The 23,709-nt window shown below is 42.5% G+C and overlaps 1 protein-coding gene across 1 annotated transcript in view; it reads right to left on the bottom strand.

Moving 5' to 3' along the window:
* Positions 1-11,717, bottom strand: part of RSPO2 (R-spondin 2) — a 103,391-nt gene extending 91,674 nt beyond the window's left edge. Inside the window, exons 1-2 of the mRNA XM_064646751.1 lie at positions 11,597-11,717; positions 10,996-11,283 (exon numbers count right to left, since the gene is read on the bottom strand). Of these exons, the coding sequence (XP_064502821.1) occupies positions 10,996-11,089 (94 nt within the window). The 5' untranslated portion in view covers positions 11,090-11,283; positions 11,597-11,717. The remainder of the gene's footprint in view (positions 1-10,995; positions 11,284-11,596) is intronic.
* Between the last annotated feature and the right edge of the window lie 11,992 nt (positions 11,718-23,709).

The following is a 23,709-nucleotide window of genomic DNA, read 5'->3' as shown; positions in this document are numbered from 1 at the left end:
TTCTTGTACCCAAAGTTGATCAAAACTAGACTCCCTTTGACACAACACAGAAGTCTCTCTACTGGGTTGCTGAGACCATGCAAGAGACAGATGGAGCATGTGCAGCATGAATACAGGCAGATAAATGAGAAATTGTTGCCTTTCTTGCTCAAAGAGATACAGATGAGGCTGAACTTTAATCTGAAATGGAGGGAATACTTTTTTTGTGCAAGCACATGCCCTCAGCACAGAGTGGCTACATAATCCAGTGAACACAGACAAGTCTGACAATCAGAACTGGAGATCGGATACCCAACTCTGCCTGAAACCATTAATAACAAGGTTATTCTATGCCTCCTCTTTCCTGCCTTCCTGTGTCAGTTTTGCTCACCCGAATCCTTCAAAAGAAGTCTAAGACAAGTCCATATTTTTACTATTCCACATCTGTACAGCACTAGAGATACACACTGCATAGCACTAGGTGGCCTACAGGTACTGTTCACTTAAATATAAGGTTTTGCAGATTTGCTTCTCAGTTTCACACCACACATTTTGCATTGAAGCAGTTCATAGTTTTCGGTTTCTACAAAAATCTATATAAAAAAACAACCACAAACAAAACAGAATAAACTTGAATCAAAGTAAGCTTTATAGCAAAAAAAAAAAAAATAGTTACTTTAAACACTACAAAAAAAAAAAGATGGGTATTCTTCTCATTTTACTTTCCAATTACAGATAAAAGCATTTCCTAAAACTCAATTCCCAAAAAACTTAGAAGACCCAGGGCAGCAGATCAAATTCAGGAAACTCTGAGACTGAATAAAAGAGTTATGATAAGCACTTGTAATTCTGCTGTTTCATTATATTTAAAAAGAGCAACCACGACCCACTGTCCTCTCAGCATCAGCAAAGATGCTGCATTCTAGCATACTGCAATAGTGCTATAAGAAATAGAGTTGGAAGCCAGAGCACCTGTCTAAAAGCACCATTTCAATTAGATGCTTTCATTATTAACATCCATGCTATAATGTTAACATTTCACACTGGAAAGCTGCTTAGCATTTACATAAAAGAGGGATTTATTTCCTATTACAATTGTCACTGATGTATATGTGTATTAACCAAAAGTTTTACATGTGGAAAGACTAACAATGGAAGCAATCCCTCTGACATCCTGAAGGTACCTTCTTACCAGGGATGGAGAATTCCCAACACTGAACCATGTCAGATAGAACCAAACAGGCAATTTACTCATGTAAAATCAGTATTTGCTGAGCAACTTAAAAAAAAGATCAAGACAGATACATGCAGGCCAGGTATATTTTGTACGGCACAGGCAAGGAGCCTAAGTTAAAAAACTGTCCTATCATCAGCTATTGCCACAGGAGCAGATCGCAACAGCAAAGGCACACGACTACCCCACTGCAAAAGGTGCCTTCCCTTGGATGTCCCTCAGTAAATCAGCTTTCCTTACAAGTGACAACTCAAAGTAGGGGATAGAAGACCAATCATTTTGGAGAGGACAGGAAACCAGGTAAGACCACCTCCTAAGAATACTGCTGATGGAAGTAAAACATGTAACCTGATGAGGACAAATAAATAAGCAAATTGAAATGCTCTTTGGGTTTATGTTTCTTCCAAGAGTGAAGTATCTCAGATCAGAGGCTCTTTGGAAGTATTTTGCAGTAATTGGTAAATGCTTTAAGCAAACTAAAACCAGGTAGCTGCTGTGTTGTTGTGCTGTGAATACAACCAAACACACCTTGAGTGCATCTCAGTGATTGTATCAAGTTACAGTTACTCTTGCTGGTGAAAAGTGAATCCATGACCGTCACATTATTAGCATGCACTGTGTAAAATGAGATGTAAACCAGGCCTGAACTAGCTGTCATGAAAGGCCAAAGAACATTTCTGCTATTGGAAGGAAATCCAGGACAGATTTCCTATTTGTGCTCTGGTGACCTTAGTTCAGAGGTTGTCCTCCAAGCAGGGCCAGCACTACAAGCCCTCACCTTAGCTGGGACCCTTAAGTACCATCTCCATATAGATAAAGCAAAAAATGATGAAGCTTCAATTCCCATTCAAAAGTGTCATTGCCACATGCTTGCCAGTGGAATCACTGTGTAAGTTGGTAGGTTTATAATAAAACCGTATTTTATCTATCAAAGTTTTTGAGTAATTCCAGAAAGAAGTAAGAGCGAATCAGTAACACCTATCATAACACTACTAAGCATAATTGCTATTTCAGTTGTTTCCATCTTGCCCAAGAAGTTTTAGTATGGACTTGATGGGTGTTGTCAGCACTGCTATACATGTGTGGATTAATCTGTGCGTGCACAACAGCCATTTGTCTGATGTGGCTAGTTTGGGGTTTTTTGGTATTCCAAAGGTGGCAACCATACGGCTGAGAAGACCGTACATTATTGCAGAGTATATATTTGTGTGCGACGTATTTCAGCCAGCATTTCAACTCAAAAAAGAAAATAATGTGTCTGGATCGGGAAGTTTGTATTTTATAGCACCACCGCAATTCTCTTAACACAAATACACTTGTCCTTTGCAGTGTAAAAGTTACTTCCCAGATATAAAAAGGCACAAACACTGTCTTCATTGCTGCACATGGTCTACTTGGGAACTAGCGTTCATGTAACTGTGCAATGATTAAAAAAAACTACACCAACCTAAAAGCCAACATCACAAACACTACTTATCTTTCAGATCCCTTTCTCCATCTCATTACATCTATGTTTGGGTCTGTTTTTCATCAAGATGGAGAAAATCTTGACAATTCTCAAAAAAAATATAGACAAAAGGTTCTGCAAGGTAAATTTGAGACTCCATCCCTAAACCATAGGCTCTTGATTATTTTTAGATTTAAATCCTTGAGAGCAAAAATTATTTTTAAAAACAGAAAATCATAGTAGAAGCACTTTCATATTATTTTGGATCTGCTAACCATACGTGAGATTTGCTATTATCCTCTTCAAATAACATTGCATAATTCCATTGAAAGTGGGAGTATTTTTTGAAACACAGTTGCAGAACTGCATGTCTCTTCTAAATACTTTGTGTTACCTGCAATTGCTTACAATTCCCTAGTTAGAGTCATACAAATATCCCATAGAAACAACACAAAAGGAGTGAAAGCAGACAGCATTCCCTCATGAAAGGGCAAAGTCTTAAAGATCCATCAAGTACCTGGCTCTACAGAAACTGGTGTTTCAGAAAGAAATACATAACTAATTACTGAAACAAAGAGCATGAAGGTTTTTTGCACTTCTCATCAGATCTTAACAGATGGTATCTTAAAAACTCCCACTGATCACATAAAATACTAGTTGCTTCTTTGCTTTCCCTTGCAAAATTAAGCTCTTCCCCACACTACAGTTTTACTCCTTTTTCTATATCCTTATGCATTTCACAGCTTGCACATTCAAGTCCATAAACAAGAGAAAATGTCAGAAAATTTAGCTGCCGATCTTTTGCATGTCACTTAAAAGGAAATTTCAAGCCACAAATTTTATTTAAGCAACAAGCAATTGCATCAAAATAGCGTAAGACTAAAGCAGAGCTATATAAATTCATTGGAATGTTTCATTCAAGAATATTTAGGTACAAACACAAGGATGAGGCAATGTGATCTGTACATATCCAGAAAGTGCTAGCAGCTGCTCCATGGACCACAGTTTGACAGATAAAGGTCAGAGATGTGTGTAGCTGTTTGAAATCAAGGTACTAAGATACAGCAATCCCAAAGTAAAGACATACAATTAAGGTCTCAAATCCTTGTAGTCTCAGAGGAAGATCTAGAGAGGAAAATATCACGATATTCCATCATTTCATGAGAGTTACAGTTTTCATCTCCATTCCATGCTCAGAACATGGATTTCACATCAATTAAGAATTTTTTAAGTAGTATTATGTATAAACACCAATCTCTTGTAATTCCTTCTTCCCGCTCCCAATCTCCACTGCAGAAACTGCACTAAAAAGGTGACTTTAATTAGAGTGTTGTCAAACTCATTCTTTCACTCTTGCCTCTGTTTGACACTGTGCTGCACCACTGTCTGCCTCTTGGGGGCATACACCGGAGAGACCACCACCCTGATCCCTTTCAACCTCATTTCTCCTCAGAGTTTTGAAAAAGTATTAGTGAAAATGGACAGGATGGTTCATGTCACAGTAAACCCTGTGAGAGATCAACAGCCTGATGTAGAGAGAATAAAGTGACACAGCTTCAAGTCAGGCTTACAAGTGACTTTACTTCCCACAAAGTTCAGCAAGCATAACAGCAAGCGGCCTTTATGTATGGAGCTGGCTAGATAAAGCCAACATGTAGACAGGAGAAATAGCTCTGTATCTGCCTTATGGTGCTCACAAGCAAGATCCAACTGACGCTTTTAGTCAGACTCCAAGTATTATAAAGTCATACAAAGCCTGTTCCACGCTCTATACCGATTACTTGGGAACAGGCTTAAACCCAACACTGCTTCCCAAAAAGTGATAGATTTACTCTTCATACACAAAATTACTTTGCAGCACCACAGTGATGCTTACCAAAGCATTACATTTGCTGAACAAGTACTACAACGACAACGAGTACACAAACTCGTGTGTCTAATTTCAGTGTCTAATGCAGCCCATGATGAAAGGATCAAGCTGTTACATTTGTGCATTATCAACAGCCACAACATACGAAGTCATGCTTTTCACTAAGAAAAGGATTAGAAAATACTTGGAGCCTAGAAAAATACAGAAGGTTCTCCAACCGTGCCTGAACAAAACTTTGAGGTGAACAGAAAGGGCATGCCTGAGGAATTTAATTTATTAAAAAATATCTGCAGCTAAATAAATGCCTAATATAGGAGAAAACAGAACTTTCAGGGACTGTACCTGTCAAAGTTAGGAGCTGCACCAACAGACTTTAATACAGGTGAGGAGACTGAATATGGTGGATCCCTTCTCATTTGGGGCTGATTTCAGCTTAGTTCAGCAGCTAACAGTGAAGATGCACACATCTGAACTACACTTCATCTATACGTAGAGGTAATCAAGTCATCTTTTTTATATTTATTGAGTTTAGGGCATTCTTTATCTGACCAAAGGCAGGCACCTACTGCTGGCTAAGTTAAATCGTACCAACAGCTCAATGAACTGTACCAACTAGTACTACATCAATCATAAAAGAAGATGTAGACACTCATGTTCCACATAGTTACATGCAGTCACACAAATCCCATCCCTCAGTTTATAATCAATTATACATTTTTGGAAAGGATGTTATGGTCAGCTATAAGCTTTCAAGTTTGGTGTACAGTGCACTGGGAAATGTTTTCTGCCTGTGGTGGTCTGCAGGTTTGACTAGACAGTCCCTCTAATCTATAGTTAGCTAAAGTTTTTGGTATTAAAAAATAGCTAGATGATCAGAAATGAAATGCAGACCTTTATGGGATAGTCAGACTCCTGGCAGAAAGAGTAAGAGAAAGAAAAAACCCAACAGAGAAACAAACAGCCTACAGAATGACCATTGTTTATTTCTTTATGTCTTGAATTTTGATAGCAAACACCTCTTCCACTTTCTAGATTTTAAATAATTTCATATTTTTCATTAGAGGCAGATTACGTAAACAACACCATGCTAACATACTTTATCATAGTAATTATTCTGGCCTGTATATTGTAAATTTGGTCTACTCTGGCCTCCAATAGGGAGACACACCACACATAACACTGCTGCTTCTTTTGAGAACAAACACAGAATCATTCTTGAGAAGAAAAGACAACGCAGAAAGAACCGTGTCTTGCCAATACCGCCTAAGGAAACATTCCACTGTGCCTTTTGCAACCAGACTTGTCTATCTCACATTGGCCTTTTTAGCCATCAGTGCGTTTGTACTAAGTGTGGACAGAATCCTTCTCAAATCTTCATTCACAAAGACTAGCCAGGATGATGATATTGTAAATGAACACATTGAATTGAGAAACTGCATTATTGCTGTTATCACCGTAGTGTGCCTATGTTAGTATAGAAACTCACTTTTGGTATCTGTCATGCATTTTGAGCTACTTTAGTGACAGTTTTCAGCCAAGCCTTGGAAAATATACGTCCCCTCCTTCCTCAAAAATGGGAAAATGTAAAATTAAGTCAAGTTTATCAAGCACACAAATATGTGTGCTTGATATATGTACCTCACCACAGGTAAATCTTACCACAGGTTTTAACACAAAAGCATGTAAGCATAGACTTCAAGGTGTGACCAGGCACACTCACCTACTCCAGCATCCTAACCCCAAGTGACCTATAATGGGAGCTAAAGGGATGAATACAGGCAAGGGAAAGCACACACACAACACTGTGCCAGCACATGCTCCCCATTTCCAGTTTCCAAATAACAGGCCTTGAGACACCTAAAGGTGTCAGATGCATATGACTTGCTCCAGGGTATCCTGCCTGGCCTCTGGTTGCTCAAGAAGATCATATATACACCAAGCCCAGAAGCATAGCTTAAATATCATAAGCAGCACTACAAACCTAGTTTGTGAAGCTGAATCAAACACCCAAATTTAGGTGTCTGTTTCAATGGTGAATCCTGCTCTTGGTGTTTGGAGCATCTCTTCTGCAAATTTTCACAATTCACTTGAACACTGCTTATCCTCAGTAATGTTCCATCATTAGCTAGTCCAGTATTCAGTCACTCACACAGAAACTCTGACTTCTGGCAGTTTAAGAAACTTCCTCATACGCACCAAATAAGGTATAAGTAGCCAAAAGTTTAAAAGTTTTGACTTTTCAGTGATTACAGTATTAGGATATTCTTACTGCTGTAGTAATGATGTATGTATAAAGAATGTTTAATTATTAACTATCTTAAGTAAGGGTCTGAGGAAAGAACAGAAGCTACCCTGCAAAGCTTTTCTACTGATCACAAGAACCTTGAAAATTACCCCTTGAAGTACTAACATGTCTCGGTTCTTTTACAAGTTCTGTTACAAGCAATTAATGTAACATCTGAGGAAAAACATTTCAAAGTACATCTTCCACATAAGATTCTATGCCTTAACCCACAGACAAAAAGTTAACTGTCCTCCAAATGTAAGACATGTTTAAAGTTCAAAGAGGACTGAATTGCTAAAATATTTGGATACCGTTGGACAACTAAAAGATATTCTTTGTAGTATGACTTTTTCTTTTTTTTGAGATAAATTACTCTTTAGGAGCAAGTACAGCCCTTGTAAAAGTAGATGTGGTGTTTATTTCAGTCAAGCATTTTCAACACAGGTTCTTTTTCCCTAATGCTCAAATCATCTATCTTTCCCAAAGCCTGACCACACAATCCAGTTGAGACAGGCTACAATATTATTCCCATCTCAGGTAAGTACCCTGTTAGGGAAGCTAAATCACAATCACCAATATCCAAACAGGTTTTTCTTTTAGTTGAAAATTCATGTAACAGCTTCCTATATTAATAACAGGTTTGTGGTCAAGATTCCCATCTTAAATCAAGATGATAAAGATTTAATTGACATAATTTTGATCCCAGTGACTGTGCCCCTCCATATATGTATATTCTCCTATCAACACTGTACGCAAACCTATACTGAGATCTGAGAAACACTCTTGACATTTCCTTCCCCAGGGTCTCCTGGGGGTATTTTGCCACTGTCACTACTAGTCACTCATTGCCACAAATATTACACCTTTATGTACCTCTAATACAGTGTGAGCATCTAGGAGATGAGTATTCACCTCAGCCCTTATGACACCCCATGAATATGAACTAAATAGAATGACAAGTACTTGACAGCCACAAGTTTTGAGTTCTTGGATACAGGCAACTTCCAGTTTCCCAGTGTGAATGTGTCCCATTCACATCTCTCATTATTCCAACGTTGGTCTCACCAACTTGAGAGAGCCTCTCTGTATTAATCTTGAGTCTTCCCATCAATACAGGCACTGCTGTTACACTGACTTTTTTTTCCTTGGGGAATTTTGTTAGCATCTATTTTTTGATGGCTGTTTACAAGAATCCCTATATTTTCTTCTGTCGATGCTTTTGCAGAATACCATCACTTCTTGCAGGAAGCCAGCCTGGCAGTCTTCATTTCTATGTACCCCAATCTTGACTTGTGGTTCTCTTTGGAGAAGTTCTTTTTATTATGTCTCAGACAAGGGAAAAACCACTAGTTTTTCATGCACCCTGTGATATCCAGTGAAATGCTAAGACATGAAGTTGCCCATCTTATACCAACTGCTAAAGAGAAATCTGAAGAGATAAATTTTCCTTGTAATGACCAAGCAAGTAGATATCCAAAAGAAACAAAAAATCAAATTATACAATTCAACAAGAAAGGGAAAGATTAGGCTAAGCCAGCTGTGAGATTACACCACTGACCTTTAAGACAGGTAACCCTTAAGCAGGTTTTAAAAAATCTTCTTCAAGAAAGGCAAAAAGGCCATAATTACCAGCTCAGGGCAGAAACTTCCAGAGGGAGAATTTGCTGGGGTGTTTTAAGGAATGTAAGGTTCTGCTCTGAGCAACTAGGCAAAGCAAAATTCTAATGAGCTGCAAAAGTAACTGAGAGCAGCAGTGGAATAAGGAGAACCTGTTAATTACTACACATTTATCAAAAAAAATTTTAATGAAATAACATTTACTAACACAAGTTAGTATGAACCACATTGTAAACCTTAATTTTTCATTCCACTTCTAGTGCAATGTTGCAAGCCCTGGTTTCAGAAAGGGTTGCAAGCAGAATGGGAATGAAGAATTCTGGGAACATCCCTCAAATTTACTAAACTCTTCTTTATTAGAGTATTCTACACCAGCTACAAATCAACACAAATGTCAATACAGGCGTATATACTTAAAGTTTATTGTACATTTAGCTGCTTTAAAAAAAAAATCAGCTACATATGATATTTGCCTATAATTCCAGACTGAATGCAATTGATTCCTACCACACAGGAGACTTAATCTATGCCAAAAATTGTATTTCATTAAGAAAACGATATTATGGAGCATCTGAGATCATGTAACAGACAAAAGAGTATGCCAGAGAAATTTTAACTGCCAGTACCCCACAGTGACTGCCTGATTATTTGCAGATGGGATATGGAAAAATTGTGAAATTATTGGAATTTTGGGTCCTGTATGAAAGCATTACTTCAGACTGCATGTGTCATGGCAAATGTCTATTATAATTTGAATACATTCTTAGATTTTGTTTTCAGTGCTTAGAACTGGCTATGCTTACTTTTTTAGACTTACTAACTGAAAAAGACTGCATTCTTCAAAGCTCAAAACAAAACCCTTAGGTGATCACACAAAACAGTGCCAGTAAGTCAACTGTCAATACTGATGGTATTTATCCAATAATTAAACTAAAAACTAATTTAAATCAATCTCCTTTGGAAAAGCCAACTGTTCAACAAGCACAACAATTGGTCTAAGATCAATCAGTGAACATGAGATCAATTAAAACCAGCTTAAGTTTTTGTAGAAGGACAATTCACACAACTCGAGTTAGATGTCTATTCATTTCAGTACTCCCACAATGCAGTCCTTAAGCTCTGTTGTAAAGCAGAAATGCCACTATCACACTCCACTGTCTAGCCAGCACTCTAAGTAGTTCCACATTTAATTAAAGACACAGTATACCCTTTGTTAGCACAGATAGTCTGGTCACTTTAAAAGACTACTATCGTTTTAGCCACACACACAGAAATTAAATTCTGGAAACCATCTGTTGAAAAACCATCAAAACTAAATTGCTTTGCAATTTTATTTGTACCTACTCTGAAGGCAATATATGCATGAAAGTACAAACTATTTTCTTCTCACAGTTTTATTATTATTTGTACCAGTTTAACACTGGAGATCTTAAGTTCCTCCCCTTCCAAATAATACCACTAAAAGTGCAGTTCTTTCAGAAATACGGATTTCTCAGCAGCTTGAGCCACCTGATTTTCAGCTAACTTTAGAAATGGGAAGAGGAGGCATGGCTGAGAAAACAACAGGAAAAGGAATAGCAAAATAATTCAGAATATGTGGATAATAAAACCATTTTATAATAAGGTGAACCTCCCCACCGACCCACCAGAAAAAAAAGAAAAAAACCCAAACGAAGCCACGGCCAGGCTGCCAGCCGGGAAGCGCTGCAGTAACGTCGCCGTCCACACGGGAGCTGTACTGGCACATTGCACCGCTCCGGCTGCTGAGCTCCGGCACCCCGACACCAGCGCTTTAAGGAAACAGATCAAGCCCAACGCACCGTTTATCTCTTTTCCTCAGAGGGATCTGGACGTTTCCAGCAAAGTTGGCGGCACAGAAGTCCCCTGGGCGCTGGGGAAGGTGCGGTTCGCTCGGCCGGCCGAGCCCCGCGCCAGCGGCACGGCGGTACCGGAGGATAAAAGGGGAGAAGCCGCCTTTCTGCCTCGGAAACGCGGTCGCTCTAGGGATGGTCCACGGAAAGCAGCCTCCAAGTCCGTCCCATGGACACTCGAGTCTGAACTGCGCGGGCAAACAGCGAGCCCCCGGCCGCTGGGAGCTGCTGGACGAGGAGCGACGGCGGCATCAGCGACGTTCCCTGCTCCTGCGGCCCCTCCCGCGGCGGGAGCTCCCAGTGAGACCCCGGCCCCGCGGGGAGTGCGCCCACCGCTCCCCATCCCGATCCCCCGCAGCCCCTCGCTCGGGCCGGTGCTTTCCCATCGGAGCTCACACCGCTCCTCCCGCTCCCGGCCCGACCTCCCCAGCGGGAGGGCGGCGAGCAGCCCCGCCGAGGGGTCGCCACGCCGGCTCGGCCCCGCGCCCCCCCGGCTCGCCCCCGCTGCTGCCCCACGTGCCGGCCTGGGGCCCGCGGGGCCGGGGCGACTCTCACCTGCCGGGGAGCGGCCCTTCCCGGGCAGGGAGAGACAGTAGCGACGGGAGCGCAGCCCCCCGGCAGTGCCCGTCTCCCCACAGGCGCTCCCGCCGCTGCCCCGGCCGAAGTCCCGGGCGAGCCGGCGGCGCCACTCACCTCTCTTGCTGCGTCTCCAGCGGCCGGGCTGGCAGTGGCCGTAATCCATGCAGTTCAGGATGATCAAGGCAAAGGAGAAGAGGCGAAACTGCATCCTGGGCCGCTGGGGTGGGCAGCCTCCTCCGGCGGCGGCGAGGGGCGGCGAGGCCGGCGGCGTGCGGGGCGAGGAGGGGCCGGCGGAGGGTCGTGGGGCAGCGGCTGCCGGAGGGGACCGCAGGAGTTTATACGCCTCTTGCCGCCCTTCTCGGGCGCTGTGAACTCACCGCCGCTTCCAGCATCTCCGCTGTGCTGCAGGGAGAGAGAGAGGGGAAAGGCTTGGCCCCGGGCTCTCCTGACTGCTCGGGCTCTCCCCAGAAACAAACAAACAGAGAAAAAAATCGCAGCCCAGGTCGGGGCAGGAGCGTGGCCGCAGAGCGGAGTCACCGACAGCCCCAAGTGTGTCCCCGACCGGCGGGCGAGCGCTGCCGCCCCTGACCCGCGCGCCCCGGGACGGGCTGTCAGCCCGGGGACAGCGCTATTTATCGCGGCGCGGGGCTCCCCGCCCACACGCGCTCAGGTCGCGGGCACGGCGGGGCGAAGCCGCCCCCCAACCCCCCCGTACCTCCCGCGGCGCGGCCCTGCGGCCACCCCGTCCCGCCGCCGGGTCCGGAGCGCGGCCCCGAGCGGCGGGGCAGCCCCACGCGGGCCGGCCGGGGCGCGGGCTCGGCGGGGGCTGCCGGGCACATGCGGGCGGTGTCCGCGGCGGGCCCCCGCCCGCTCCTTTTATGCGGCGGGGCCGTGCGGGCTCCGCGGGGATGCGCGGGGCCGCGGTCCGGGGGTGGTGCCGCCGCCCCGGCCCTCCCGCCGCCCGGCACAAGCGCCGCCCGCCCCGGCCCGCGCCCCCTCCCCCGCCGGGCCCGAACGCCAACCCGGCCCGGGAGCCGCTGGTGCTTTTGCCTGAAGGCGCTTCCTCGGCGGGCTTCTCCCTCTCCCCGCAAAGCCTCCTCGTCCTTTCTCTGCCTTGCTTACAGCTTTAGGAAACCTAGTCCTCCTCACTTCTCTCCTTTCTTTTTTTTTTTTCCTTTTCCATTCTTTTCCATTTCTTTGCTTTTCTTCCCGCAGTGTTTGATAATTATTTCTTTCAACCCCAGTTTCAAGACCTTGACTCATTTATTTTCCCCGCCTTTGCTTCTGGCTTCCTAAAATCTGATCTCACACGTTCCAAAGTGTCTTTGGAAACACCACCTTCATTGTCCTGGCAAGATGGCTTAGAAGTGTGAGGACTCCAGTCAGTGATTTGTAATGGGTTCTAGCCACCTCTCTGCTTGGCAAAGGTATTGTAGAGCTAGTAAAATGGGAACCCCAATAGTACGGATAAGGGAGGCTGATACAAGGGAGAAGACAAGAGGTTCCAGGTAAATTTATCTTTGATGCAGGAGGGTCTGTTAATTCCTCGTAGCATCCGCTACGCTGACCCCGCAGTGCCATTTATTTCTCTGCTCCTCACTCACAGCCTGTTCCCCAGCATTGCAGGTATCGACAGACCGTGACTGCTTGCTTGCGGTGCTGAACCCGTTGTGCCTGACCTAATGAGCCCCACAGGACCCTGGACGCTGTGGAGCAGGTGCAAAAGCTGGGAGACAGCGTGGGTCTCGCACAGCTGGCGCAAAGCCAGGTCTCATAAACCCAGCTGGATTCAGGCTAGGGTTCTGCTGGGTGTTTCTGCTCCTCCCTCCCTCCCTCCCCCCAACCCCAGCCCCCGCCCCCAATAATTCTGGTGGTGAAATACCTGAGCTGCCTCGGGATGGAGCCAGCTAGGTTCTCACAAAAGCAGATGTAGTCTTTCCACAGCAGAGCTGGCCCTAGAAAGAGCATAACTGCATTCATGTGGCGCTGTGCCTGAGCTAATATATCATATTAGACTCAAGCTGGCTCTTCATCCACGGCCTGAACAATCTAACCACAGATAAATGAAGTCTGACTGTATGGTGCTTCCCATACCATCCTGAGATCTCAGAACTTTTGACTGTATTTATCAGTATAAGACTCCTCTGGAGCACAGAATCATCAGTATCATCAGTTTCCAGACTGAAGACTGAGTTACAAAGGGGGTAAATAACTTGCCTGAAATCAAAAGTGTTGTATGAGACAGTGTCAGAACTGGATCCTGAGTTTCCCAAACTCTCCAATATTTCTGTAGCCCCCGGGCTGCCCTTCTTTATGCTTATCTACTCTACAGGAGTAGTAATACACTAGATTAATCATTAGTATCAAATGTAAAGATTATTTAAAGTCACATTGGATTAGGGATTGAGTGCACCCTCAGAAAATTTGCAGATTACACCAAGCTGAGTGGTGCAGGTGACACACCTGAAGGATGGGATGCCATCCAGAGGGACCTGGACAAGCTTGAGAAGCGAGCCCATGGGGTTCAACAACACCAAGTGAAAAGTCCTGCACCTGGGTCAGGGCAACCCCCCAGTATCAGTTCAGGCTGGGGATGAACAGAACAAGAGCAGCCCTGACAAGAAGGACTTGAGGGTGCTGGTAGATGGGAGGCTGGACATGAGCTGGCAATGTGCGCTCGTAGCCCAGAAAGTGAATTGTATGCTGGGTTGCATCAAAAGCAGTGTGGCCAGCAGGCTGAGGGAATTGATTCTGCCCCTCTGCTCTGCTCTGGTGAGACCCCATCTGGAGTGCTGTGTCCAGCTCTGGGTTCCCTAGAATAGGAAGGACATTGACTTGTTGGAGTGAGTCCAGAGGAGGGCCACCAAGATTATTGGAGGGATAAAGAAGAGATCTTCTCCTATGAAGAAAGGCTGAGAGAATTAGGTTTTTCAGCCTGGAGAAGAGAAGGCTTTGGGAGGGACCCAACTGCAGTCTTCCAGTACCTGAAGGGAGCCTGTAAGGAAGAGGGAGAGAGACTTTTTACGAGAGCCTCTAGTGACAGAACAAGGGGGAATGGCTTCAAACTGAGAGTATTTCTAGATTAGATATTAAGAAGAAATTGCTTACTCAGAGGGTGGTGGGTAACTGGCACAAATTGCCCAGGTAAGCTGCCAGGTAAGCTTCCACTTCCCTGAAAGTGTTCAAGGCCAGATTGGATGGCATTTTGAGCAACCTGGTCTAGTGGGAGGTGTCCCTGCCCATGGCATGGAGTTTGGAACTAGATGAAGTTTAAGGTCCCTTCCAACCCAAACCATTCTATGATTTTATGATATAAGAGTATTTTCTGATGAAAAATCTTTATTTATTATCATTTTCATTATGGGTTTACCGTGTATGAGATCCCACTGTGCTATGCAGAGCACCTGTACCTTTCAGTGTTGTCATAATCTAAAAATTACAGAGATGTGACCTGTCAACTAATTAATACAGAACTAAGAACTGGGTCAGTTAAGGTCACTCTAGCCCAGTGTCAGCAGTATCCAAGTGGATTTGGAGTGGATGATAAGGGAAAGAGTGCCAAAAATAAGACATGTATATATGTGGGTTGTGGACTTTATTTTCCCCAATGTACTTACACAGTGAAACTTTCCGATAAAACTTGTTGCAACAGAGACCATAATTTATTTCAGTGAAGGATGTTTACCAGCAACTGGAGTTCTCCAAGATATGTAGTCCCCATATCCACTCTAAGTTCATGTGGCAGGTTGTGTGGCCCAGAGGGCTGAGACTAGACTTTTTTTGCACTAGCAGTATCTTTAGAGTACATGCTTACAATTTTCTGATGCAGAAATAGGAAGTGTAGCAACATTCTAGAGATCCTCCCAAGCTGTGATGCAAGGGAGAGAGAGATCAGACTACAAGAAGGGGAAATCAAAAATAGTGTTAACTACACCTTTATGAAGACTCCAAGAACTGATCTCCTTACTGTTTCAGGTCTACAAACCCATAGTTATGGGATTTTGACTCTACAACAGTTATCTGGAGGTGAGGCTGGGAGTCCTTTTTGCAAACAGTGATATCAGGACTACCCCACGAACACAACTCCATTTCTAGATGTGTCTGAAATGTATAAAATTATAAATGGACTTTCTGAAAGGTGTCCTGCTGACACTGAAGATGACTGAGGTCTCTCAAAGTGTAGTACTGGGTTTCAGGGGAAACAGGTCTCAGACATCTCCCTGTTTCTTAAGGAAGCATAGCCTGTACTCTTCTCCAGCCTGGGCCCCTTTGAAGGTCTCCCAGACCTGGAAAGTAAATATCAGGAAAGTATCTCCAATGAAATTGCTAGACTTTGCAAGGAGGAGTAAGCCTGAGAACTGAGTTTTTCCTGTACACAGTGGGGTAGGCCATAGCCCTGATTGGAGCCAGCTCTGCAGAGGAAGCCTGCAGTCGATGCTGGTTGAGATTCAACATCCAAGCATGCTAGACCACCCACAAGCAGCCCACACAATACCTGGCAGCACTTGCCATGGGCTAGCATTCTATCATACCATGTAAGTACAGGACACAGCTGCTTCGTTGGGACTGCTTGATGTGATTTGCATCAAGAGACAGTGAACGGGAACATGTGCAGGCAGTGAGACACCACTGGACTGTAACAGCCAGGCAGCTGACCTGGAGCAGGTAGGAAACACAACTATGACGACTTTAAAGGATTATAAGTAATTACTCTTTTCTGAAGTATTTACCAAGAGCTATTTGTAAGCATGCTGGGCTGCTATGGAGACAGTATGAAAGCACTTGTATGAATGATCCAGAATTTAAATGATGGAGGCCTGCATCCTGGATCAAATGATGATTGGAGGTAAACTCTCAGTAATGAATCAGGTATGATAGGCAAAAAATGCTTTCAAAGAGAAGACAAACAGCTTATGCTTCCTATTTTGAGGAGGAATCAGTGGAAGTATGCAAGGCAAAAAGCATTACAATCAAAGTTAATGGCCAAGAACACAATGAGAGATAGATAGCAGGCTAAATTGGATTTAAATTCACAGAATACAATGTTGCAAAAAGCAAGATATTTGGCATTAAGAATCTGGATCATAGTTTTGAGACTATGATGGATGGAAAATTCATGTTTTGAAGCAGTCTGCATGGAAAGAATCTTCTTTCTAGATATAGACTAGTTATAGTTTAGTTGTCAAATCTGCAGGTAAGTCTCAGATAGTAATTAGTTACCAATACAGAAATAATACCTGAATTAGTGTTTTCAGAGAAGACTACACAAAGACAGAGGATAGAAGGAGAAAAGAAGAGATATATTGAAGAGACTAGTCAGTCCCTGCCAGAGAGCTGGAAGGTGGCTGAGGATCACCAGAGTATCCCCTTTGGGTGAGCTTCTGAAGGAATGTTAACAGCAAACAAAGGCAGAGGAAAACAAGAAAAACCACAGAGCTAATGGAGAACAAGAATTCAAGCACACAGCTAGCTATTTATGGTGGTCAATAAATCAATAAGAATTAAGGTAACTTTGAGATGTGATTAAGAAAAAATTATTAAAGATTTTGTGAAGAGTGATGTCAGTGTCTTAGAAGCCAAATCAGAGTCTGTAGAGCCCAGAACATGTTTACAGTCAGAGGGAAAAAAGTCGGGGGTACCAAGAGACTAAAAAGCAGAGGAAGGAAAAGTACTGGGATGGGTTCTGTAGCATGTGGTAGACCTTTGTGTCTACAGTTCGACTTAAATCTACAGAGAGCAACCGATTGTACGTATGGCACCTGTGTGTACTGTGGCACTAATGAACACTGCACTCAGTCTAAGGGGGGCTTTGTCAAAGTGAGGATCTGGGAAAATTATCTGAGCAATAGTATGTTCAATTAACATAGTCATAGAAAGAATGCTTTAGTCCAGGCCCAAGAAGAAGATGTGGCAACGATTGAAATACCAGGTGATGAGAGTCTGGGCAACAGCTTTAGTCATGGGGATAGCTAGGAACAGGTATATTTTACACAGATTATTCAAAACTCTCAGCAGCGGTATTGATGCATTTGAACAGTGCTGAGATGGTTCATTACACACTTCAGAAATCACATTATTTTATAGAACTAAATTTCAGTTCATAGAAAATTCAGTTTTATGTGTTTTGCTCCACAGAGGTTTCACTGTGCTGTAAAAGATCTTACCTTCTACATTTCAACTGTATTAAAGCCAAAGCACTGCTGCTTTTGCAATATAAAGTAATCGTAATTGAATCTTTCATTCTTTATTGGGCCCCGTGGGATGTGATCTTATAAGTATCCTAACTTCATCACATTGTAGAGAGAGACCTCAAAATGAACAATACCAAGCTTTATTTTAAAAGAAATTTCTCCATATTCCTATAGCTGGGCTATAGGCTAACTCATTGCTACACTAAAGTCATGATCAGACCAGAGTCTCAGCAATAATATGAAAATCTTGTAGCCTTGCACTGTAGTAGAAGAGACATATCTTTATTTTCAGTGAAAGAAATGAGTGATCCTGAAAAGCCTTACATCTAAACTTCAGAAAGAAATATATTTTATATACAACCCAGCTTTCAACTCTTTATTTCTAAGTCAGTTTCTACGTTCTTTAAATTCTTAGAATGTACTTAATTCATTAGTACTTCCAAATGTCATCTAAAATAGTAAAAACAATAATGGAATATTGCGCCCAGTTTGGGGTCTCCCAAAATGAGATCAAGACCTTGGAGAACCACAATATTTGGGGGCTGGAGCACTAGCCCTGTGAGGGAAGGCAGAAGGAGCTGGGCTTGTTCATTCTAAGGAAGAGGGGATTTTGAAGAGAGTAAACTGTTCCTTTCCTACTGAGCAGGAAATGCCAGGATCCTTATGGAAGTGCTGGACAGCAGAACAGGAGACAGTGGTCAGGTACTGAAACAGAAGAGGTTCACACTGGGTATAGTAGAAAATACTTTTCCCTCTGAGGATGAATGAGCACTGGAAGAAGTTTGTCCAGAGAAGTTGTGAACCCACCTTCTTGACAAGGCCTTGAACAACCTGGTCTGGCCTCTGCTGATTCTGCTTGCTTTTAGCAAGGGGTTGTACTCAGGACCTCCCAAGCTCCCCACCAACCTTCATGATCTGGCAATCCTATAAAACCCATGAGCTCCCAAAACAGGGTGGGAAGACTTCCCTGTGCACCTCTAGACACTCGTGTAGCTTCCCTTCAAACCCTGAGGAGATAAAAAAAATTATCTTCCCTCTGACTTTTCTCCCTCTCTGAAACACAAACTCCTCAGTTTTTTATGTCCTTGTGCAGACTTTGCTCATGCAATGCTTCCATCAGTATCCATGAGCATTTTGCCTGAAGAACAAATTCATCAATTCATTAAAGCTGTATATTTTCATTAAGGGCTCAGAGAAGCAAATGGAAAGAAGGGGTAACATCTCTAAAATAACTTCTGTAGCTCTTGCGTTTAATTTTCAGTTCATTCTGGTAAAAAAAAAAAAAAAGAAAGAAACACAGAAAAAAGTAATAAGAAAAGTATACTCTAAATCATGTGTATTCTCCTTTCCCAGTTTGGACTGGCACAAGACAACAAGTTCCTGCCTGCAAGCTGTGGACACCATATTTCTCTTGGAGTGTGCAAGAGCCAGTGTGCTCATGTGTGGACATCACATTCTGAAGGTGAGAGTTCAAATTCCAGCTTGGCAGCTGCAGATAATCCACTTATTTTGGAGAATGGCAATTTTAATTTGCCAGCATATAGATCAGAAAATTACTAAAAAATTAATGTATGCCAAGCCAGTTCAGGCTTTCTGTTTTGCAACAGTTTTCGTGGCACTCTAACTGTAGAGTAGAGGTTTGCAACACGTATGTATGAGTTTAAATGTGCTCTATTATGGCCTCGGCAAAATGGCTTCACAAGGACCTGTGGAATGCAAAGATGAAATGTGAACTGGTCTTTGCATAGTTTTTTTACAAAGATTTTAGATCGTGTGCCCTAAGCTTTGTGCAATCACTGCTTTATCTCTCATACACATACAAACCCACCCACACAAGATCGTAGAATAACTGAGTTTGGAAGGGACCTGGAAGATCGTCTGTCTAACCTCTTGCTCAAAGCACAGCCAACTTCAAAGTTAGGTCAGGTTGCTGAGAGTATTGTCCAGATGAGGTTTGAAAATGTTCAAGATGGAAGATTTCACTGGCTGTCTGAGTGACCTCTTCCAGTGCTTGTCCACCCTCAGGATGAAAATTTTTTCCATATATCCAAAGAAAACTTTCCTCATTGCAAGCTGTGACCATTGTCCCTAGGCTTTTCTCTGTTCATACCATCTTCTTATAAGCTCTCTTTGATACCTGAATATGTATATTTATATGTTTGTTTATAGATATATATTTATATGTGGAATTAAATATTTATAAAATAAATGTATTAATATATATTGCTGATATAGTCTGTTTTAAATGTATGTTTACCTCTTATTTCTACTTTGCTCTTTCTCTGTTTCTTTATCACCTATAAATTGAACAGAGAAAATATTTAAGATATTTTTTAAAAATGACGTCCTTGAGATTTAACCCTATCACTTTGGAACATCTACTTTGTTTTCTCTTTCTGCTCTGTTGGTTGCAGAAGGAAAGGGGAGAAGACATGATCGGATACCTGTAAACACAGAACTGTTACCACCACAAGCACTGAAAGTGGGTCTCAAAGTGATCCTTTACTAAGAGGAAAGTGATATGATGGAAACTTTTTAATTGAAATGTCAGAATTTGCAGATTGTTTTCTTGTAACAGAAGCATTGTTCGGCACAGACATATGTTGTATTCAGCATATCATCTTAAGAACTTTCTAATTTAGTAACTGGCTTTGGAGATGTCTTCCAAGTACAATTTAGAGACCTTTACTACTTAATGCTAATAAAGGCTAAGTGTTAAATGTTGTGATGTTAAGTGTATGTTTTCTCCAGCATATCTATTTAGCAATAAAGTGATTGCAATATTTGTTGGAATATACAAGAAGTATCTCTGCCAAATGATAATGAAGAAGGGAGTTTAAAAAGAATTTTGGACAGTTAAGACTTCTTAGATAAAATCCTGATAATTTGTGTAGTTAATCTACACTAAGTTTCAGAAGTAAAATTGTCTCCATTAATATAAAAACATATGTTCAAGACACTTTTATAATCTGCAGAATATTATACTTTTCCACTGTCACATCATTGATTACCCCTTGTCTTATGTATCTAACAAGCAAAGTTCAGGAAAACAAACTAAGAGAGAACTCATGAGCATTCTCTCTGAAACACTGTCACCTCCTGTAGCCCAGCTCAGAGGAGAGCCTAGATTAGTAAGTGATCCTAGACCAAAGAAGCAGTAGATAGGTGACAGTAATAAGAAAGGTGTGCATGGTCTCACTGCACTGAGAATTCCAGCCCCTGACATTTTCTTGTGACAAATATCTAAGCACAGAAATGAAGGTTTTTAGTGAAAGGGCAACAAAAGAGCTCACATTCAGTTTTGTCAGAGGAATTGCACAGATGTAACTGAGGACGTATTTTCAGAACTTGACAGCCACAAAATACAGCTTTTAATTTTTAAAAAGTGCATAAACCACAGTAGAATATTGTTTTGTTTGGGCTCTATATCCTGCCATTCATGATGGGAGCTGAATGCCAGTTTTTACTTAATTGCAAATTTTGGAAAGGTGTATCACAACTTTCTTCTGGAACAAAAATTTGACTCATTTCTGTCCTTGTAGTAAAATACAGCTAAACCATAAGGGGAAAAAAAGTGCAAATTTAAGATCATCATTCTTCAGAGTAAAATTAAATTAGAAAATAGGGCAGAGAAACTGAGATGTCTGCCATTTCAACAGTACCCAAGGGGCTGAGAAGTGGATGGCTGGAGCCAAAAGCATGAACCACAGTACGTAAGTAGTTGTAGTCTTTAACCATGCCTATCTTCTGATGATCAGCAGAAAGCCCATAAATCATGCTCCTTAGGGACTGAAGAGCTTAAATAAGTATGAAAGAACTCAGTCATGCACTGGCAGAATAATACATATGATAATCTAGAAGATTTAATTTCTACTTTCTTATGGACTTTTTTTTCCTCTCCACTGAGTTCTTTAAAGCAGAAGAATATGTGAGGCCATGCTGAATGCAGATATTTCACTTTTCTTTCCCTGAACCCAACACTGAAGTTTTTATCATCACTTAAAGTTATATTTTTGGGTTGGTTGGACCTCAGTGATGATTTTCATTATTTCAGCTTCTCTCCTTGGGGAAAATACTAAGCTTGGATTTTTTTAGTCAGTATGACAATTAACAAAGGGAATATTACAAATCACATGGCTCTGTCTAAAAACAGCTACTGATTATCTGCAATGCCCTCATGACACTCCCAAACCTTCCTTCACCCCAGTGCTGGTTTGGCCCACAGCTGGCAGCTGAATATTTCTGACTGATAGCTGGCTTAGTGAACACAACTAATAATATTGCTGGGCACAAGTCCACTCCCCACTGTTTAGTACTTCTGGGGGACAGCATCTTGCACACTAAGCAGTTGTTGCGGTGTCAAAATCCACATTTCATCTGCCCCTCATGAGGGTTGCAGAGGGATGTGACTGGGACAGTTTCAGGCAAGAGATTTTTAAAAGAGAATTCATCTTGTGCTACTGCTGCCCCCTTAGCAAAGAGTCACCTTCAAAAGTTAAGATTTTTTTTAAATATTAGGAAAACATAAGATACCTTATATCTTATCCCTTATGTACATACACGATAGAAACTAGGAGCTAAATCCCTGAAGAATTTTAAGGATAGTAGAACGTATTTGAATGTCTGCAACTAAACTTCACCTGAATTGCTGCACCTAAATCCAAAAGGGAAATAACAACAATAAAAAAACCCTTTCTTGGTTTGCTCCTCAGCTGTGGAGGAACTCTGTGGCACAATTTAGCTTGATTTCAAGGATCCTGGAGGAACAGTTTTGTTTGTACCTCAAAGCAGCAAACATGGGAGGCTGAGACCCTCTCTGACAGGCACATTCTCAAACTTTTAATGCAAAACAAGCACGAAATGTGTATCACTATTTTCTGTCTGTGCCCCCAGCCTTGCCAGTGTGGTTTATCAGACACATCCTGAGAAAATCTCCAGGAATGATCTCCTTGAAAAACATTGTTGTGGTGAGCAGAGACAGTACTCTCACACTACACAACTATTTCCCCTTGTTTGCTTCATGATATAAAATCCTACATCTCTGAATGTATCCTAAATAATTAGAAGGGGAAGGCAGGGTGGGGAGGAGGTGATCTAAACCGTCCCAGGAAATCAGGATTTGTTAGACTAGGGAGAAGCAGGAGAAAGGAGCCCACAGTCTAGGAAAGATCTATGCATGGCATCCCTCAAATGATGTTCGTCAGCTACTGCATAAAATGTTATGTGTGTCAAGCTACAGAACTGCCCTGGAATGGTGGGCTGAGAGCCCAGACCTATACCTTGCCTTTGGAGGAATCAGCCCATGACACACTCTGTCTGCAAACAATATCCATGAAGTTGCTATGAGTGAAGGAAGCAATGCACCTCTTGCTGGTTTCCAGTTAGAGAAACACATGGGTACCAGCACCTGGGGAGCAGGACATGTGGATGCAAATGTACACTGAGGTTGAGGACGGGTTTGCATACCCGTCTCTCACCCCCCAGCTGAGTGCCTCAGCCTGTAAATTACTGAACAGAAGAGAGATGTACTTCCCAGGCTTCTTTTAAAAGAAGACAGTGGACTTGAATCTGTTCTTTGACAGAATGGCTGTAGGTAAGGGCATGTGGTGTCCATATTTTTCAAACCCTTCAGTGGTGAAAGCAGTACCTCCCTCACGGCAGCTCTTTGGAGAGTGGCAGGGACACTGTGCTGCCTCCCTAATACCTTTGATCAGGACATCATTCGGAGGCAACTGTAACCCAACTCCTCTAGCAGTTTCCTGAGTAGCTCTGTGGAACAAACATGGGTCAGCTTTTGGGTCTTTGTGACGGAAGCAGAGGTCTCTGGCTTACAGCTACCTAAAGTTTCATGACTTTTAAAAAATGCTCTCACACACCAAGGATGAGAGAGTGGTGAAAAAGTGAACCAGCGCTAGCAGTTTGCTGAGCCTCACTCAGGCACTCTGACACACCTCAGGCAGCCTTCAGACTGTGGTGTCTTCTCATCCAAACTAAAGGAAACCCAGACTAAGATGCTTTGCATTGGTATCTGCTTCTCTGATGTCATTTGATACACTGATGCAGCCAACTGACTCCTTGCTGGGTCAGCCAAGGAGGCTGCCATTCTCTGAAAGATTGTGTGAACAGTGCCTTGCTATCCCAGTTTTTAATTTACATGTAACATCATGAATTTTTTTTTGTCAGATGTTTGATGATTCAATTATAATCATCTGCATGAAGGGGGTCAAAAAGAAAGGCAGGGAACAGCCCATAAAAACAGTCCAGCCAGATAAGTTTTTCCATGTACTTCTTTTTGTAATAAGAAATGTCTGCCATGCCTGTGCATACATTTGAATTCTTGAATTTGAATTCTCTCTGTTCCTGGATGTGATTTACCCGGAGCACAAAGCAGTGTACACAGAAGGTGTCTAAGGCTAGGCTGATAGGACAACAACATAGTTTTGTCAGAAAACTATTCTGCTTACTTTTTATCCAAACAGTCCACTGCCAGCTTGGAAGAGGCCTGCAGAAAGGTAAATGGCATTGTCCATGGAGGGGACACAGAGCAGGAGCTCTTGCCCAGCCAGCAGCTAGGCATCCAGCTGCTGCCAAAAGAAAGGAAACCCACAGCTCACAACCATAAAATCAGCCATTATTA

This window comes from Pseudopipra pipra, chromosome 1, assembly GCF_036250125.1.
Source record: "Pseudopipra pipra isolate bDixPip1 chromosome 1, bDixPip1.hap1, whole genome shotgun sequence".
NCBI classification, from domain to species: Eukaryota; Metazoa; Chordata; class Aves; order Passeriformes; family Pipridae; genus Pseudopipra; species Pseudopipra pipra.
This window is presented reverse-complemented; position numbering and strand designations above follow the sequence as displayed.